The sequence below is a fragment of the Nicotiana attenuata genome, unplaced genomic scaffold (genome assembly GCF_001879085.1).
Source record: "Nicotiana attenuata strain UT unplaced genomic scaffold, NIATTr2, whole genome shotgun sequence".
Taxonomy (NCBI): Eukaryota; Viridiplantae; Streptophyta; class Magnoliopsida; order Solanales; family Solanaceae; genus Nicotiana; species Nicotiana attenuata.
In genome coordinates, this window is record NW_017670931.1 from 241,899 (window position 1) to 256,775 (window position 14,877).

General features: G+C 36.2%; 1 protein-coding gene across 3 annotated transcripts; it reads right to left on the reverse strand.

Annotated features, from left to right (window-relative positions):
- Positions 1-816: 816 nt before the first annotated feature.
- LOC109244572 (protein RFT1 homolog) lies at positions 817-14,098 on the reverse strand. 3 transcript variants are annotated; one of them, XM_019411682.1, is made up of 16 exons: positions 13,989-14,098; positions 13,821-13,900; positions 12,295-12,389; positions 11,160-11,317; positions 10,593-10,744; positions 9,569-9,687; positions 8,958-9,118; positions 8,803-8,877; positions 7,650-7,721; positions 6,024-6,161; positions 2,693-2,848; positions 1,892-1,944; positions 1,621-1,799; positions 1,336-1,414; positions 1,127-1,242; positions 817-1,034 (listed from the first exon to the last, which is right to left on the reverse strand). In XM_019411682.1, exons 1-14 carry the CDS (start codon positions 14,065-14,067, stop codon positions 1,354-1,356), a joined length of 1,578 nt encoding a protein of 525 aa, XP_019267227.1. In that variant the 5' UTR covers positions 14,068-14,098; the 3' UTR covers positions 817-1,034; positions 1,127-1,242; positions 1,336-1,353. The 3 variants fall into 3 exon arrangements, with proteins under 3 accessions (XP_019267227.1, XP_019267225.1, XP_019267228.1); XM_019411680.1 differs by having other exon boundaries at positions 8,958-9,133; XM_019411683.1 differs by lacking the exon at positions 8,803-8,877 and having other exon boundaries at positions 8,958-9,133.
- Positions 14,099-14,877: the final 779 nt, after the last annotated feature.

Here is a 14,877-nt window from a genome sequence, read left to right on the forward strand (position 1 = left end):
AAATCGGCAAACAATACGATCTCTGATAAAATCTGCGACGACTTTCTTAGTTACAGCTTTGTAAGATGCAGCTTCAACCCGCTTTGTGAAGTAATCTATGGCCACTAGAATGAACCTATGCCCATTTGAAGTGGCGGGTTCGATCGGACCGATGACATCCATTCCCCAAGCGGAGAAAGGCCAATGTGCACTTGTTGCATTGAGTTCGTTTGGTGGCACTCGTATCATATCTGGATGTACTTAGCATTGATGACACTTTTGAACATATCTGATGCAATCAGTTTCCATAGTCATCCAAAAATATCCGCTCTTAATATCTTTTTGGCTAAAACAAAACCGTTCATGTGTGGTCCACAAGTCCCGGCATGTATCTCTTCGAGTAGTTTGGATGTTTCCTTAGCATCGACACACCGTAATAATCCTAGATCCGGAATCCTTCTGTACAGAATTCCTCCACTTTGGAAGAAGTGGTTGGATAAAGAATGCTTAAAAGAATTGAGTAAAGGCGAAAGCAGTGAAAGAATGATACATCTTGCCCCTTGCATCACTAAAGTGACATGAGTGTCAAATATAGGAGAAAGATGAAACCACTAATATGTGGAAAAAATGTGGAAATCACTAATGTCAATGCATCATGTACTATGCAATACAATGATTCATCACTTTATAATATCATCTTTCTTGATCCTGGTTGATCTAGGAAATTCTTGCAAAGTGAAATCCAACCAGAATCAAACAACTCACCTCTGGAATTGAAAATAAGTAGAATAAAACAATTGTAAAAACCAAACAAATTAATCGGTGATCTCCATAAAAAGCTTATAATTTTGTTATCTTTTAATAGGTAAAAAAGTTAATTTCTCATCCTTCATTGAACATTATCTGAAAGTACGCATTCTTTTACGATTGGAAAATTCAGATAATTGATTACAACAATTCCTTTCAAAAAAAAAATAATAATAATTTCAACAATTACAGTTCTGAGATGCCAAGACAACTTGGATTTGATGTGGAAACCCGACAAGTGAATACACCTGCTTGGGGCATTAAGCAAATATTATGGCCAAAATAAAAGGAATACGAACCAACCAGTACATTAAAACATCAAACCAGAGTTTTATCATACCTAGTAAACTATGATTTTCACTTTGAAATGCAACAAACAATTGCCGATATGCATCAAGGAGCTAAATGCCATCTTCTGTCCATAAAATAACTGATGACTAAGGTTCTTGCTTTGACCTGCATTGAGAGGCATCATGTCCAGGTTAACATCAAAATAAAGAACCATAAAAAAGTTGTGAGTATGAAAGATGGGGGAAAATAAATCCTTACTGCAGTTGGATTTTCTTCTCAGTCAGCATGCTCCCGGAAACGGATGATATTGTTGATAAAGCTCCTCTCCCGACGATAGCTGAAGATTAAGATAGATAAGACACAAATACACACGTCAAGCTTTTCAGAATACAATTTAGTTATAGGACTTCCAAATTATAGCTGTTAAGTTTTGATGTTCTGTCTTTGAGCCTAGTCTCCTACAATTCTAGTCCACAGAGTGCATTGGACAACAAAAATGTTAGCTCTGCAAAGGTCATCTTCATAAGCTCCCTACAAACTTACATGATAAAGGCTGCTAGCATGAAACTGGTGATTCCCACTAAGAAGTGACCGCTAAACGTTTTCCAGAAGTCATCCCGATCCAGAAATATCTTTTCTGAAATTAGAGTGACTACTCCAGAAAGAAGCAGAAACGTCCAACCAGAGGGCAGGCAGCTACCGAAGGAAAATGAGGATGAACCCTGAGAAAAAAATCCAAAGAACAGTAAAGCATCGGGAAAATTATTGGTTTTGATGATATAAAGCAAAATAATTTCACAAGCTTAGCAAATACCTGGAAATAGTTCCTGATGAATACTGCTGAGTAAGTGATCCTTAAAGCCATATCTTTCAAAAAGTCAAGGAACTAGCGGCTACAAGTTTTAGATATGCTTAAGGACAACTTGGTTCACACAGTTCCAAAGATCTAGTGAACCACTCATACACTTCCAACCTATGTTGCGTGGACTCTCCAAAATGTAGCCGCACCCGTGTCGGATCCTTAAAAAAATGCACTACTTTTGGAGGATCCGACATGTATCCAGCCACATTTTTGGAGAGTCCGAGCAACATAGCTTCCAACTCTGGACACAGATGACTACAAGTGCTTGTTGCCTTTCATATTTAGCAGATAGCCGTTTCAGTTTTAGCAGCCAGCAACAACAATAATGTTATAGATGCTTGCACTACTGCTGTAACTTTGCTACTAACTGCAAAATCTCAATAGCAATCATCAGTTAAACACTTATCTTCTCATGCAATATGGCTTCCAGACTATCATCACCAAAGTGAAAACCAAGCTCTATTTGGCCTAGTTCTTCTACAGTTCTACGCATTACAAGTGTTATAGTTCATTAATCTGGAAATGATAGATTATGAAATTGCAACGTGAAAGATGCTGACAAATGAGATTCACCATCCCCAACAACCTAATCAAAACACACCACCAAACTATAAGACCTTGCCTTATTTCTGAACCAAGAACTGCAGTGCTAACACTGATCATTAATTTTCTTTTTTTAAATAAAGAAGCAAACAGTGTTGAAATTCCAGGAAAAGAAGAAATCTAATACTTTAATGCATCATGAAAGGATACTCAAAGAATTTGCTAAAATCAACCCAATTGCACCAGCTGAACGTATAAGAGAAACATTCAACACCAAGTAAATCAATGAGAACACAAGCAAGGAATCATTTGAGCGCTTGAGTTGAATCTCATCTGCGACCGCATGCAAAAATGCTTCAGATGTTCCTGCACCAAAGACAAAGAAAAACTTGACAATTTCATAATAGTATCTGTAGATCTTAAGGCTGGTAAAGCTAAAGAAAACTTTAGTTGGTCAGGGAAAATTCAAGAAATCATCATCACAAGCTGAAAGCAAATACAGAGCAAATCAGTGGTACAATTTTTTGGGCACATCATTGCAATTAATAATGCAGGTTGCAAATCAAGAAGAGAACACACTTGATTGTAGATCTCAGCAACTTGAAACAGAATATATAAGTTTCATAAATGATCAAATTAATAAAATCAAATTTGTACGACAAAATGAGCTAAAACCTCCAATAATAATTTATAAAGGCAGTGGGGGTAACGACGTTGCATTAGCATAGCACATAGCTGCAATATAATGCACTATAAGGATTTCTAGGTAGTTTCTGGAATGTCAAGGATTTAAAATCCATGAATTGAAAAGATTAGGGATATTGTGATCTTTCGTTTCTGATCATACAGGTATTTGCTGCATTTTAGTTGGAACGTCCTGGTTATCCTCCATGAGCAAGAAGACAGTGCCCTGTCCTAATAGGGACAAAAGCACAAAATATGGCATATTCCAACAGATGCCAAATCCATCTCCGACGAGATGACTGGCTGGATTAGGCATGGGTTTATGAAGCTAGCCACTTATAAGGATCCAAAAAATGCAAACCCTTGAACTTAAAGCATTACTAAGAGGATAGGTCATAATTCAGGCTGAGCAGATCAACAATCACCAAGTTCTTGAAATCTCCATGCACCATATAAGAAAGGTGTCCATCAAATGGCATTTGAACATGTTAAGAAATAATTATAAAAATCAAAAAGTCTTTATTAAAAAAACCTAAAATGTTCCCTCTCTAACATTATAAGCTTTTAGATGAGGTGATTCACACAATTTCACAAGGAATCACTCAATTTCACAAGGAATCACTGAGTTAGAGTCTCACCACCATCCATTAATAAAAAATAATAATCACTTGCTTGGTCTGATAAAAAAAAATATCGGGCTAGCACCCGAGAAGGAGTGCTAAGACATAGTTAAATAAATAAAAGTGTACACTGTCTAACAATTACTTTCACACAATTTAATAAGACGAAGAAACTTGCCAATAGTTTCATCTCTACCAAAACGGTCAAATAAAAGTCACCAATTTCAAAAGCATGCTTCAAGGTTGTATCACTTAAACAATAACAACAACAACTACCCAGTAAAATCCCACATAGTGGGGTCTGGGGAGGGTAACGTGTACGCAGACCTTACCCCTGCCCCGATAGGGCAGAGAGGCTGTTTCCGATAGACCCTCGGCTCAGAAAGACGGAAATAAAAAACAAGAAAAGAGAATTCATTAGTAACTCCAGTAGAAACCGTTATAGTAACAGAAGCATGAAAACCAAAGGATGAATGACATGCAATAACAGTAACCATAGTCTAAGGCATCTAAGATAAACAGCAAGAATAGTGTGGGTTCAACATAAACTGCAAGCCATCTAAAGTCAACCATAATCCAACCCCGCCTCACCCCGGTATGAAGTAAGGAAAGCTCTACTACCCCTATCCTACAACCCTAATGCTTGACCTCCAGGCCTTCCTATAAAGGGCCATGTCCTCGGAAATCTGCAGTCATACCATGCCCTGCCTGATCACCTCTCCCCAATACTTCTTAGGTCTCCCTCTACCTCTTCTCGTACCCACCACGGCCAACCGCTCACACCTCCTCACCGGTGCATCAAGACTTCTCCTCTGCACGTGCCCGAACCATCTGAGCCTCGCTTCCCGCATCTTGTCATCCACAGGGGCGATGCCCACCTTCTTCCGAATATCTTCATTCCTAATCTTGTCTATCCTAGTGTGCCCGTACATCCACCTCAGCATCCGCATATCACTTAAACAATAATGAACAACAAAAACAACTGGTTTATATACTTGGCCCGATTCCAGTTAAGAGCTTCAGTTGTGCTTTGCCAAAATTTATCAGAAAGCTCAAGAACTGCCTCACTCGCAGAAATTTCAAACATGAACAGTACTCTTGTCTAAGAAACTTTTGCCATGGAGGCTGCAGCAGTACAGTTAATTACAAAATCAAACACATTAAATGATTTAAATAGAAGTCAAAGTTGGGAAATGCAATCCTATTTATTTTCATATATATATACAGCGCTGTCTCCACATCATTATTTACTAATTTGAAGTTTCAGCGGACCTGCTTAATTATCATCATGAACTGCTTCTTGCTTCATAAAAAAGATCCTACTACAACTACTACAATTACACCTCGGTCCCAAACAAGTAGGGATCGGTTATATGAATCTCATTTACCACATTACTCCATTTAAAGTCATCTCATGCCAACTTCATAAATTACTCCTGTTACTAAAAGTAGTTTGCTTGCAAATTTTTCGACATTCTTCAGCCTTATTTACTGAGAGCTATAGCCTGATTAGGTGCCAAGTATCACATTTGAGCATATGGAAGTAAATCAGCTCCAATTCATGCGTTGTGGCCCGATTATAAATATACGGGAACCACAGAAGCACCAATAGATATGGGCTGCCTAAAATTTGAAATCAGCAGAGTTAAAAAGAAGCCAAAAGCCCACAATATTTCATGATTAAAAGCATTTCATTTTAAGTCGCAACATCAGGATATGGGAGGACAAACTAGAAAACCTATAGTAAATCATGAAGGTAACTAATTAAATTAAATCTTAAGCACCCAAAATATTTAATGAAAAGGAAGATAGAAATAGGAATGGTTCTGGACCTTCCAAAAATATTTGACAGTTGTTGAGGGGGTCCCTCAATTTTCAGTATTACAGAAAGGTTTCAGCGTGGAATTTCTTTTGCACTCAATTAGCCTTACTCAAAAAAAATGGAGAGAAGGTCCTTTGAGTCTAGATCATGGTCGTAGTGAAATTATCTCATGATACTACAAATGAGCCATACCAAAAACAAAGGAGAACCTACTCAAGCTGTCAGTGTTTCCTTTTCTGTCAAAAACCTTAAATAGACTCTAATTGGTTTTAGTTATTATATGGGAAATCACTGTTAGAAATAATAACTGCATAAGATTTTCATGGAAGTCATTATTTTCTACTTAATTATTCAATAACCGCTTAGTTCAGATATTAGAATCAATTTCTATTATGAAAACCAAACACGACCTTACCATTCATAGCCAAAAGAATCACGTAGAGGCAATAGTATCGTAGAGCTGTTGAAGCTTCTCCATCACTCCACTTGCGACCATACAGCAATCTGATGAGAGAGTAGGAATAGCTAGGGCCAAAGGCCATGACCACCAAACCTACAATACAAGCAGTTTTGAAAATGAAGATAAGCTATTTGGAGTCTAATTCGTTTTAGAAAGCCTAAGAACCAAAATGAAATAAAAGTTTACCAAGTTTTTCCGTGTAAATAAGTACAAGCAGTAGGTGAGACATATCGTGTGTCAATTTATTGTTCGAAGCATATTTATGAAAAAGAAAAGAATTAGTTTGAAGCATATGGTAATGATGCTGATAAACCAAGCAAAATGCCTGAGCAAGAGCAAGTAAAGAGAACATATTCTGGAAGCTTCCTATTTCAGTGGCAGCCAGAAAGCAGTCTACTATACATTTTAGAGTCTCGGTTAAGTCATAACATCCCAAATGCTCAGTGATGTACATCGGCCTCTATCTTTTGAGGCTTTCAAGTGTTCTTTTTCTCTTAGGTCGATTGTGAATTTGTCACCACAATAGTCACATGCCCGAAAGTAGATGTTTTAATTCAGGTTCTTTTTAGTTTCAAGATTCAGTAGTCCATTCCACTCACGAGAAAGGCCCCTTCTGCAATAAAGATTCACAAAGCAGATGATTGAGTTTCGAAACCTAAAGAGTGGCGGAGAGAGCTTTTTTATCTGGCTAATGCAGAAAGAGTTTTATGTTTCAAATTATCATAATGGCACCAACAACGTGCTAATTTAACTTTACAAAAGATTTCATCTTTAGAGCTCCCAAAAAAATTCATTAAAGTGTTTAAGTAACTTAAACTTTTCTGTTTGCATAAAAAAATGTTTAAATAACAATGCTTTACTCTGTATAGCTTGTCCTTCAAACACCTCGTATTTCTCTTTCCAGATAACCCATACGATGCAAGGAGAAACGTCCCACATTTTTCTGCCACATTATACAGGATGGTATAAAGAGTAATTAATAATGACAGAGAGGATCCTTACACTTATTTCGAAGCAGTACTCATATTCGAAAGACTAGGTTGAAAATCTGTAAGAAAATACATTGCTACCTATGAATGTGAATGACATACCGTATAAGTTGTCAGAAGGTCAATGACTAGCACCCAGAATGTTTAACAGTAGAATCATTTCAAAAAAGCATGACATCATTTGTACGCTGATGTCGATAATTTGTAAAGCTGGATTTGAGAATTTTTGTCAATGTTTGCTAAGATAACAGGTCCGGAAAAATTAAGACTTGGCTAAAACTACTCAAGATGCTGAACATTGTCCATCACCTTTTTTACTCATATGGTAACAAGCTTCTAAATTCATGAGCCAGTAAGATAAGTAAAGCTAGGTAACCACGAGTCCAGCTCTATAGCTACAATGATTACCAAAACAGATGCAATAAACAAACAAATAAATAAGTTAAAAACAAAGGGCAGCCCGGTGCACTAAGCTCCCGCTATGTGCGGGGTCCGGCGAATGGCCGGACCCCACAAGGGTCTATTGTACAAATAAATAAGTAAATAAATAAACAAATAAATTAGAGCAAGTTATGAAAGATGTCATAGTTACCTATTAGTAAAACAAGTTTCAAAGCCTCAGATAAACTTTTTCCCAGTTTCTTTTGCTTCTGTGTGTGTTCACCTGTCAAATTAGTGAAACAGCTGAGGCATCAGCAAATTGCCACTTCCAATTGAATGAACAGAAGAAAGATAGTCAGCATTAAGTTAAAATTTTGGTTTATAGCTTAGTGGTGGCTAGAAATACCAATAATGCAATATCAGAGCCAAGGTTAAGTAAACGCTAGCAAGTTCAGAGATGAAGCTGTAATTCATGACTTAAATATAGCCGTTCATTGTGTTTTGGTGCACTAAACCAGAATTCTTGAAGAATACAGCATCAATTTCTGGCATCAAGTCAAAGAAGCTTTTTAAGGAAACCAAAATGGCCTAGAAACTGAGATCCTGGAAGAGGTTAAGTCCGACAAGTGCACAGTACACATTCATGCTATAAGATAACCGGGTTCATGGAAGTAATGAACCAAGCAAAATTCTCTTAAAGAAATAAATACATCAAGTAGCATCAGAAAAAAAGGCAAAAGCAATAGTTCATGTAGGTTGTTATAGGTTAAAGAAAAAGATAAGCTCAATTATCTATTTCGTAGCTTCTGTGCAAAATCCTGAAAAGGCAAACCAGAAATATAACACATGCCAATAACTAGTAAAAACCAGTATAACCTTTGGTTCAAAAGTATTTCTTAATAGGCGCGGCATCACTTGAGGAACCACTATTCTATCTGTGTCTTGTCTCTCAATAAGACATGAAAAACTTCAATTTTAACCAGTCAGTAAATCATGTTAAGAACAGGATCTGTAGGGCGAAAAGAGGTAGGTAGAAGGATGATCATTTGTCATTTCCCTGTTTGGTAAGTAAGTAAAAATGGTTCATCCAACCTCCCAAATCTAGACTGAAAAGGAGGAAGTCTGATATCTTTTACTTCCCTTATAGTTGTGTGTCACAATATATGAACAATAATCCAACTAAGGAAGTAACTTGATGAATTTCACTCTTCTTGCCCTTCCACTCCCTCTTTGAACCCAAATTGGCATTACTCACCGCCATAACAACTAAGCAAGATTTAGAAGAACATGCAAATTGAAAGAAAAAAATATTAGGTGAAGTCCTATAACCAACAAGAGTCCTATAAGTGGAAGGCGAGATAAACCTGATGCAGACCTTGCAAATGTAGCATATGAACTTTCTTCAAATGGAAGAAACACCAGCCTAACCACTAAGCTGCCTGAAAATCAAGTATATGTTTGTATCTGGTAGAAAATATGACCTGTTTAAGCAATATGCTGCTTTGTTAATAAAGCATACCTAGTTTGTCTACAAGCCCATATACTGCTTGGTTATATGGTGTGTCCAACCACACAAGAACCATCTTTTCTCCTTCTTGAAGAAGCAACTTTCGGAAAGACTGAAAGGTAAACAACATACACATTTTTGAAAGTTGCTCATCAATGCCTCCGTTTCCTACACTAGAAAGGCATTGACTGTCAAATAAATTAAATTCCAATCACAAGAAGAAAAGAACTGTCAATATAAGAGAAGAGGGCAGAGAGATATTGTGAACAAAGTTGAACAATTGATAGAAAACCAAAGACAGGCTTCCATTCATTCCTTTGCATTTCTTGTAGCCAAGTCCCCAGACACCCCCACTTCCAAAAGAAAGAAAAAGCTCCATCATCATAAAAGGTTGACTTGTTTTCTTTAGGACCAATACTGATGCATTACGTGAATCTATTACAATCTCTCTCTCTCTCTCTCTCTCTCCCTCTCCCTCTTGCTCTCGATGTTCTTGTGCTTTGTATGTAAATCTGCTATGCACCAGCTTGGGACTTACTTTACATATCACTTATCAAAGAAAATATGAAACGTATAACATGCATGTGAAACAACAGAGGATGAGTAAACATTAGAATTCTTACCCAAAAGGAAAGAGATCAGAACTGCTATACATGTGAAAAAGAAGAAAGTAGCCCCAGTAGCCAAAGAACACACACGCTCCAAATGCGACTTGCGACAAGGCAAATACAATTGCTTTCTCCTGAAAGTAAGAAATCCTAATCTTAAATTTTTGTATCTTGCTTTCTCCCGAAGGTTTGAAATTTTAATTTTCAATGTTTGTCACCATAACTAAACTGAATTAAGTTCTGGCGTCCCTGCAAGTAAACAACTCATGCAAGGACATGGAACAGTTATGCGCAGAGTTTTATGAAAAATCATCAGATTAAATAAGACGAGGGACTACAGAAGATAAAACTCATTCATCCACAGAAATGGTGGACCAGAATACTTCTATATCAAAGTTTAAGGACGACACTATTCAGTCAGGCAGCAAATACATGCCCGCAGATGTACCAACAAAAAGAAATCATATCTTTCAAATTTCAATTATCAAAGGAAGAATACGTAATATAAGGCATGATGGGGGTACATTACTGAAAGCCACCAAATATTTACTGTACTGGAAGCTCCTAGTGATTGAAATTAACAGAAGCACACGGAGATGCAATTAAGTACAAAAGTAGGGTCCTTTTCTAATAAAGTCCATCAGAGATTTACATCACTAACATGTTTAAGATTACACCAAAAACTAGATTAACTAAACTTTAGTCTTCAAACTATGCAGACGTGTGGAGACTCCTTCAAAATATTGTTTCTGCACACTTCCAGTGGTCAAATTGGTGCTTCATCAAAGCCACTTTTTAGGACTAAACTTCATAAATTAAGGCAATATAATTACTATTCATAATATAATTCAATCCTCCAGAGGTATATTATGCCATTGAGCAACAATTCCATCTTTGCATAAATAATTTAAGGCAGTAATTCTTGTCATAAATGAACACGATTGACTAACAGTAAACTCACTTAAACTGTAAGTAAAGATAAAATTTAAATCTGAAAACTACGAAAGATAAATAATGAAGATGATCAATAGTTGTTTACCATGCCAGGTAGCTTTACAATGAGCATGTAGGTAGCTATACAACGTGAAAGGGTAGCTGCACTTTCAACTATCAAACGCAACTTAAGGAGAAGCAAATTCTGAGATAAGATGTAAAAGGGTTCGGCTAGTAGCTCCAATATACATGCAAAACCTGCTCGATGGAAATAAAATTTCCAAAAAAAATGAAAAAAGTCAGACGAGAATTTTTCCAGAAAATTCACAAAATCAACTTCAGGGACAGTCCAATACATGATACATTCAAGTCTGGAACATCCAACCAGATGTAAGTAGGGGAAAAAACGGTTCTAAGCAGGTCAGGATTATATTAAACTCACATTGAAGCCAAAGACATACAGCACATGAATAACAATTTCAGAAGGGCATACATACAAACCCTCACAAGTAACAGTTGAAAAGCCGAAAACAGAAGCAACCATGGAAACATAGTTCTTTTTTTTTTTTTTTTTGAAAAGTAACAATGGAAAGCTTAGTTTTCCTGGCTCACATTGATAGCCAGGCACACAGCACAATGCTTTAAAAGACTGTATATCAAAGTTTAAGCTCACCATTTATCCATATAGCCTGTGCATATTGAGTAGAATAACTTAGTTCTTGCCACCATAAAACAAAAAGGCATCCTACAAATGTGACAATTATTCCCATAGGGAGGGTCATCCATGCTACTTTCAACAGTTTTGCTGCATTTTCTCTCAGTGATCCGCCACTGCAATTTAAAGACAGTTACTTCCATAAACTTGAAAAGCAGATCCATATGTATGTATGTATGCATATATATGTGTATGTGTATATATGTATATTTATTTATTTATTTATTTCTAATGGAAGTCTCAAAGAAGAAACAGAATGCCAGAAACAAAAGATAAAAGAACCCTCATGTACTCATCTTGCCGGAACTACACAATGTCGAACCAGATAGACTACACCCTCTATTTGCTTAACGTAGGGGTCTGTTAGCTAATTGAAGTTTGTATTAGGAGTGCCATCTAAATGGTCAAACATCTGAAACTTGGTTTCCTAAAATGTTGTATCCTCTTGCCCTGCCTCATCTCACATATTTAATCTTAGAATTCAAAAACTTAGCCACCTATTAGCTCTCGTCTTTGTCAAAGACCTCTAAAAAGTTTCACATGCTTATCCACATTATCACAAAAAATAGAAATCCTTCTCTAGAAAGGACTTTTACATTGTTTATGTCAATGCTGAGAAAAAACAACAGGAAAATGTAAAAGCAAGTGGATGATTTTTAAGGCTTTTTGAGCTCTTTGCAACTTAAATGGAAATCTTTGGCAATACACCTACCTGGTGCTTGTATAGTACAAAATAAAGTAATGATTTTTTAAAGAAGTAATAATCTGGAGATCAGTTTCACTCCTATTCCAATTGTTAAATAACAAGCATAATTAGGTATAATGTGGATCACATAAAACAGATTTTCAAAATCTCACAGCAAAAGTATAAAAGAACATTTTATTGACTATGACCATAACAGCTTGACACAAAATATATGCTTACTACACGAGATGAGTACTGAACTCTTTAATTTCAATATAAAGAGAGAGAAAGAGTTGCAACAGGCTTCCATTGATTTGATAATTTTATTTATTGAAACTAAAAGAAATTCTGAAATGAAATACAAAGAACAAAACTAAAAGAAGCATGAAAGAGAACATCCAATAGTACCAATAAATGTCGGCCCTCATGCATGCTCGCCTGAAGCCCTCTCGACTAAGAAAAAGCACACAAGTAATGAACAAGTGAAATTGTACAGCATACAACTGCATGATGCACAAAGAAGTGTTAGACATTTCCTGTACATAAAACCAAGAGTCAGGTTGAAAAGTACAATAAAACATACGAGTTAATTGATAACATGTTGAACTCACATCACCACAAACATCAATCAAAATTATGGTGAATCGATATGGTACATGTCAACATAGATGCTGTATTGTCTAGTTCACAACCAGTCAGCCACAAAAGTTTATACAAGAAAAAGAAAAGAAAAACAACTTAAAGCTTATAGCAAGAATAAGTGAGAGAGTTCTTCTCATTCTTTAATCCACCTAATTTAGTTGACTTCTCCCTATGCTCATCTTTCCATCATTCCATGGAGAGGCTGCCATCTTTTGTAATTCAAATTAAAATCAACCTAGTAGCACCAATACCTAAATAAAGTTAGTAAGGAACCTCTCCAGAAAACTATTACATATTTCAACTACTATTTCATAACATACCCGAAATACTAACTCTAATAGAATCACCAATTCATACTTTCTTTTGTTCAAGTTTGATTACCTGTTCGGGCTCACAAACTTCTATTCAATATAATATAACATGAAATACCAAGAAACGAATAACAATTTCCCTTTTCTAACTTTTACCAATAGTAATCTTTCCAAATGTTGTATTCTCCCCCCAAGAAGAGTACAAAGTAAGAAGAAACAACTGCAAACCAACTTATTAACAAAATTGCACCGACAAATACATTGACATATACATGAAACAACAAAAACAACAATGCTTCAATCCCTAACTAGTTGGTGTCGCTGATACGAATCTTCAAATATTCATATTTTTAAAAGGAGATGCCGGGGCCAGCTTGAGGGCACCTGAACTATTCCATTTGGTACCTGCAATCTCCCACCACCTATCAACACAGGTACCAAGTAACTCTGCCTACCAAGTGTTAGGCAGAAGAGAAGAAATCACTTAGCAGTTTTGTGTCCGCCAGATTTGAATTCTCGTCTCCAAGGACCAAGGTTCAAATTTGCGCTTTTATATATAGTCATATACATAAAACAACAAAAACCACAAAGCTTCAATCACGAACTAGTTGGGCTCGCGTATAAGAATCCTCCATATTCATTTTTTATAAAGGTGGTGTCTGGCTAGCTTGAGTACACCTAGACTATTCCATTGGATGAGAATAATCACATAGCATTTGTCATCTATCAAGGACCAATGCGTGCCACTTCATCGACTGATATGCCACACCCTTGGATGTTGAATCCTCTAAATTACTGCTACTTTATATTTCCAGCAAAAAAAAAATTATTTTATTTGGGCTCATTCATTCCAATACTTGCTAAATTGCCTTTTAAATTTGCAAAACACCTTCAAATTGGATCACATACTCTACCATAAAAAAAGTTAAAAAAAGAAGTAGACGGATACGATATAGTACAATGATTAAAATAGAATAATACCGCATAGTCTTCTTCAGTGAGGTGCCGAACGATCCAAGAGTTGAATATGAATGGTATTCCCCTTGATAAAAATTGAGTTGCTATAAATATGAACACATTACTGAACAAACAATGCTAAAAAAAATATGAAAATTGAATAAATATAAGGTGAGAAGGAAAATTACTGACCTAGCAAGTACTTAAATGTGTGAGATAAATTCACCGAGCGGTCTCCATTTTCAGTTGATTGAGAAGAAGATTTTGACATTGCCTTCGCTATGTGTCGAAAAATGCAATTTGGTTTGTCGAACGGCTCGACGTGACATAAATAGAGCCCGTTTGGCTTAGCCAATTTAGAATAGTGGGTAAGCATTGCTGAAAAACACTTTTTAAGTGATGAAGCTGATTTAAAAAATAAGCAGTTACGTGTAGTGCTAAATTAATAATAAGCAGCTCAAGGTATACGAACAGTTTTCTTTTAAAAAGAAGTATTTTAGGGATAGAATAGTAAATATTTTGGTCAAACCTAAAGTGCTTATAAGCTGAAATTTGATAAGTTGGGAGAGATCTAACTTATGACTTTTGGCTTATATTTGGCTTATAAGCACTTTTAATTTTACCAAACGCGTAGATAAGCCAAAAAGTGCGTATAAGCTAGTTTGACCAGCTTATAAGCTTAGCCAAACACCCTCCTAATACTCATTATAATCCTATTTACAACAATTCTCAACTCCGTTCTAAAAGTCGATAAAATCACCCTCGGGCCCCGTGCCCAGATTCCGCAAGTTTTCGAAGATAAAGTTTACCCATAACCTCACGAACTCAAATATATAACTTATTCCAAATTCCATGTCCAATTTCGTGGTAAAAATCCAAAAATACCAAATTTTAGATTTTCTACCAAAACCCCACAATTTCGACTAATTTTCATGTTTAAATCCTTATATAAACCATGTATTTAAGTTATAACAAGTGGGAACAACTTACCTTGTGATGCTTGAAGAAAATCTCCCCTTGAAGCTTTACAAAATCGCCCAAACCACTACCAGAAAAAAGGCCTATGGCAACAGTTACTTTA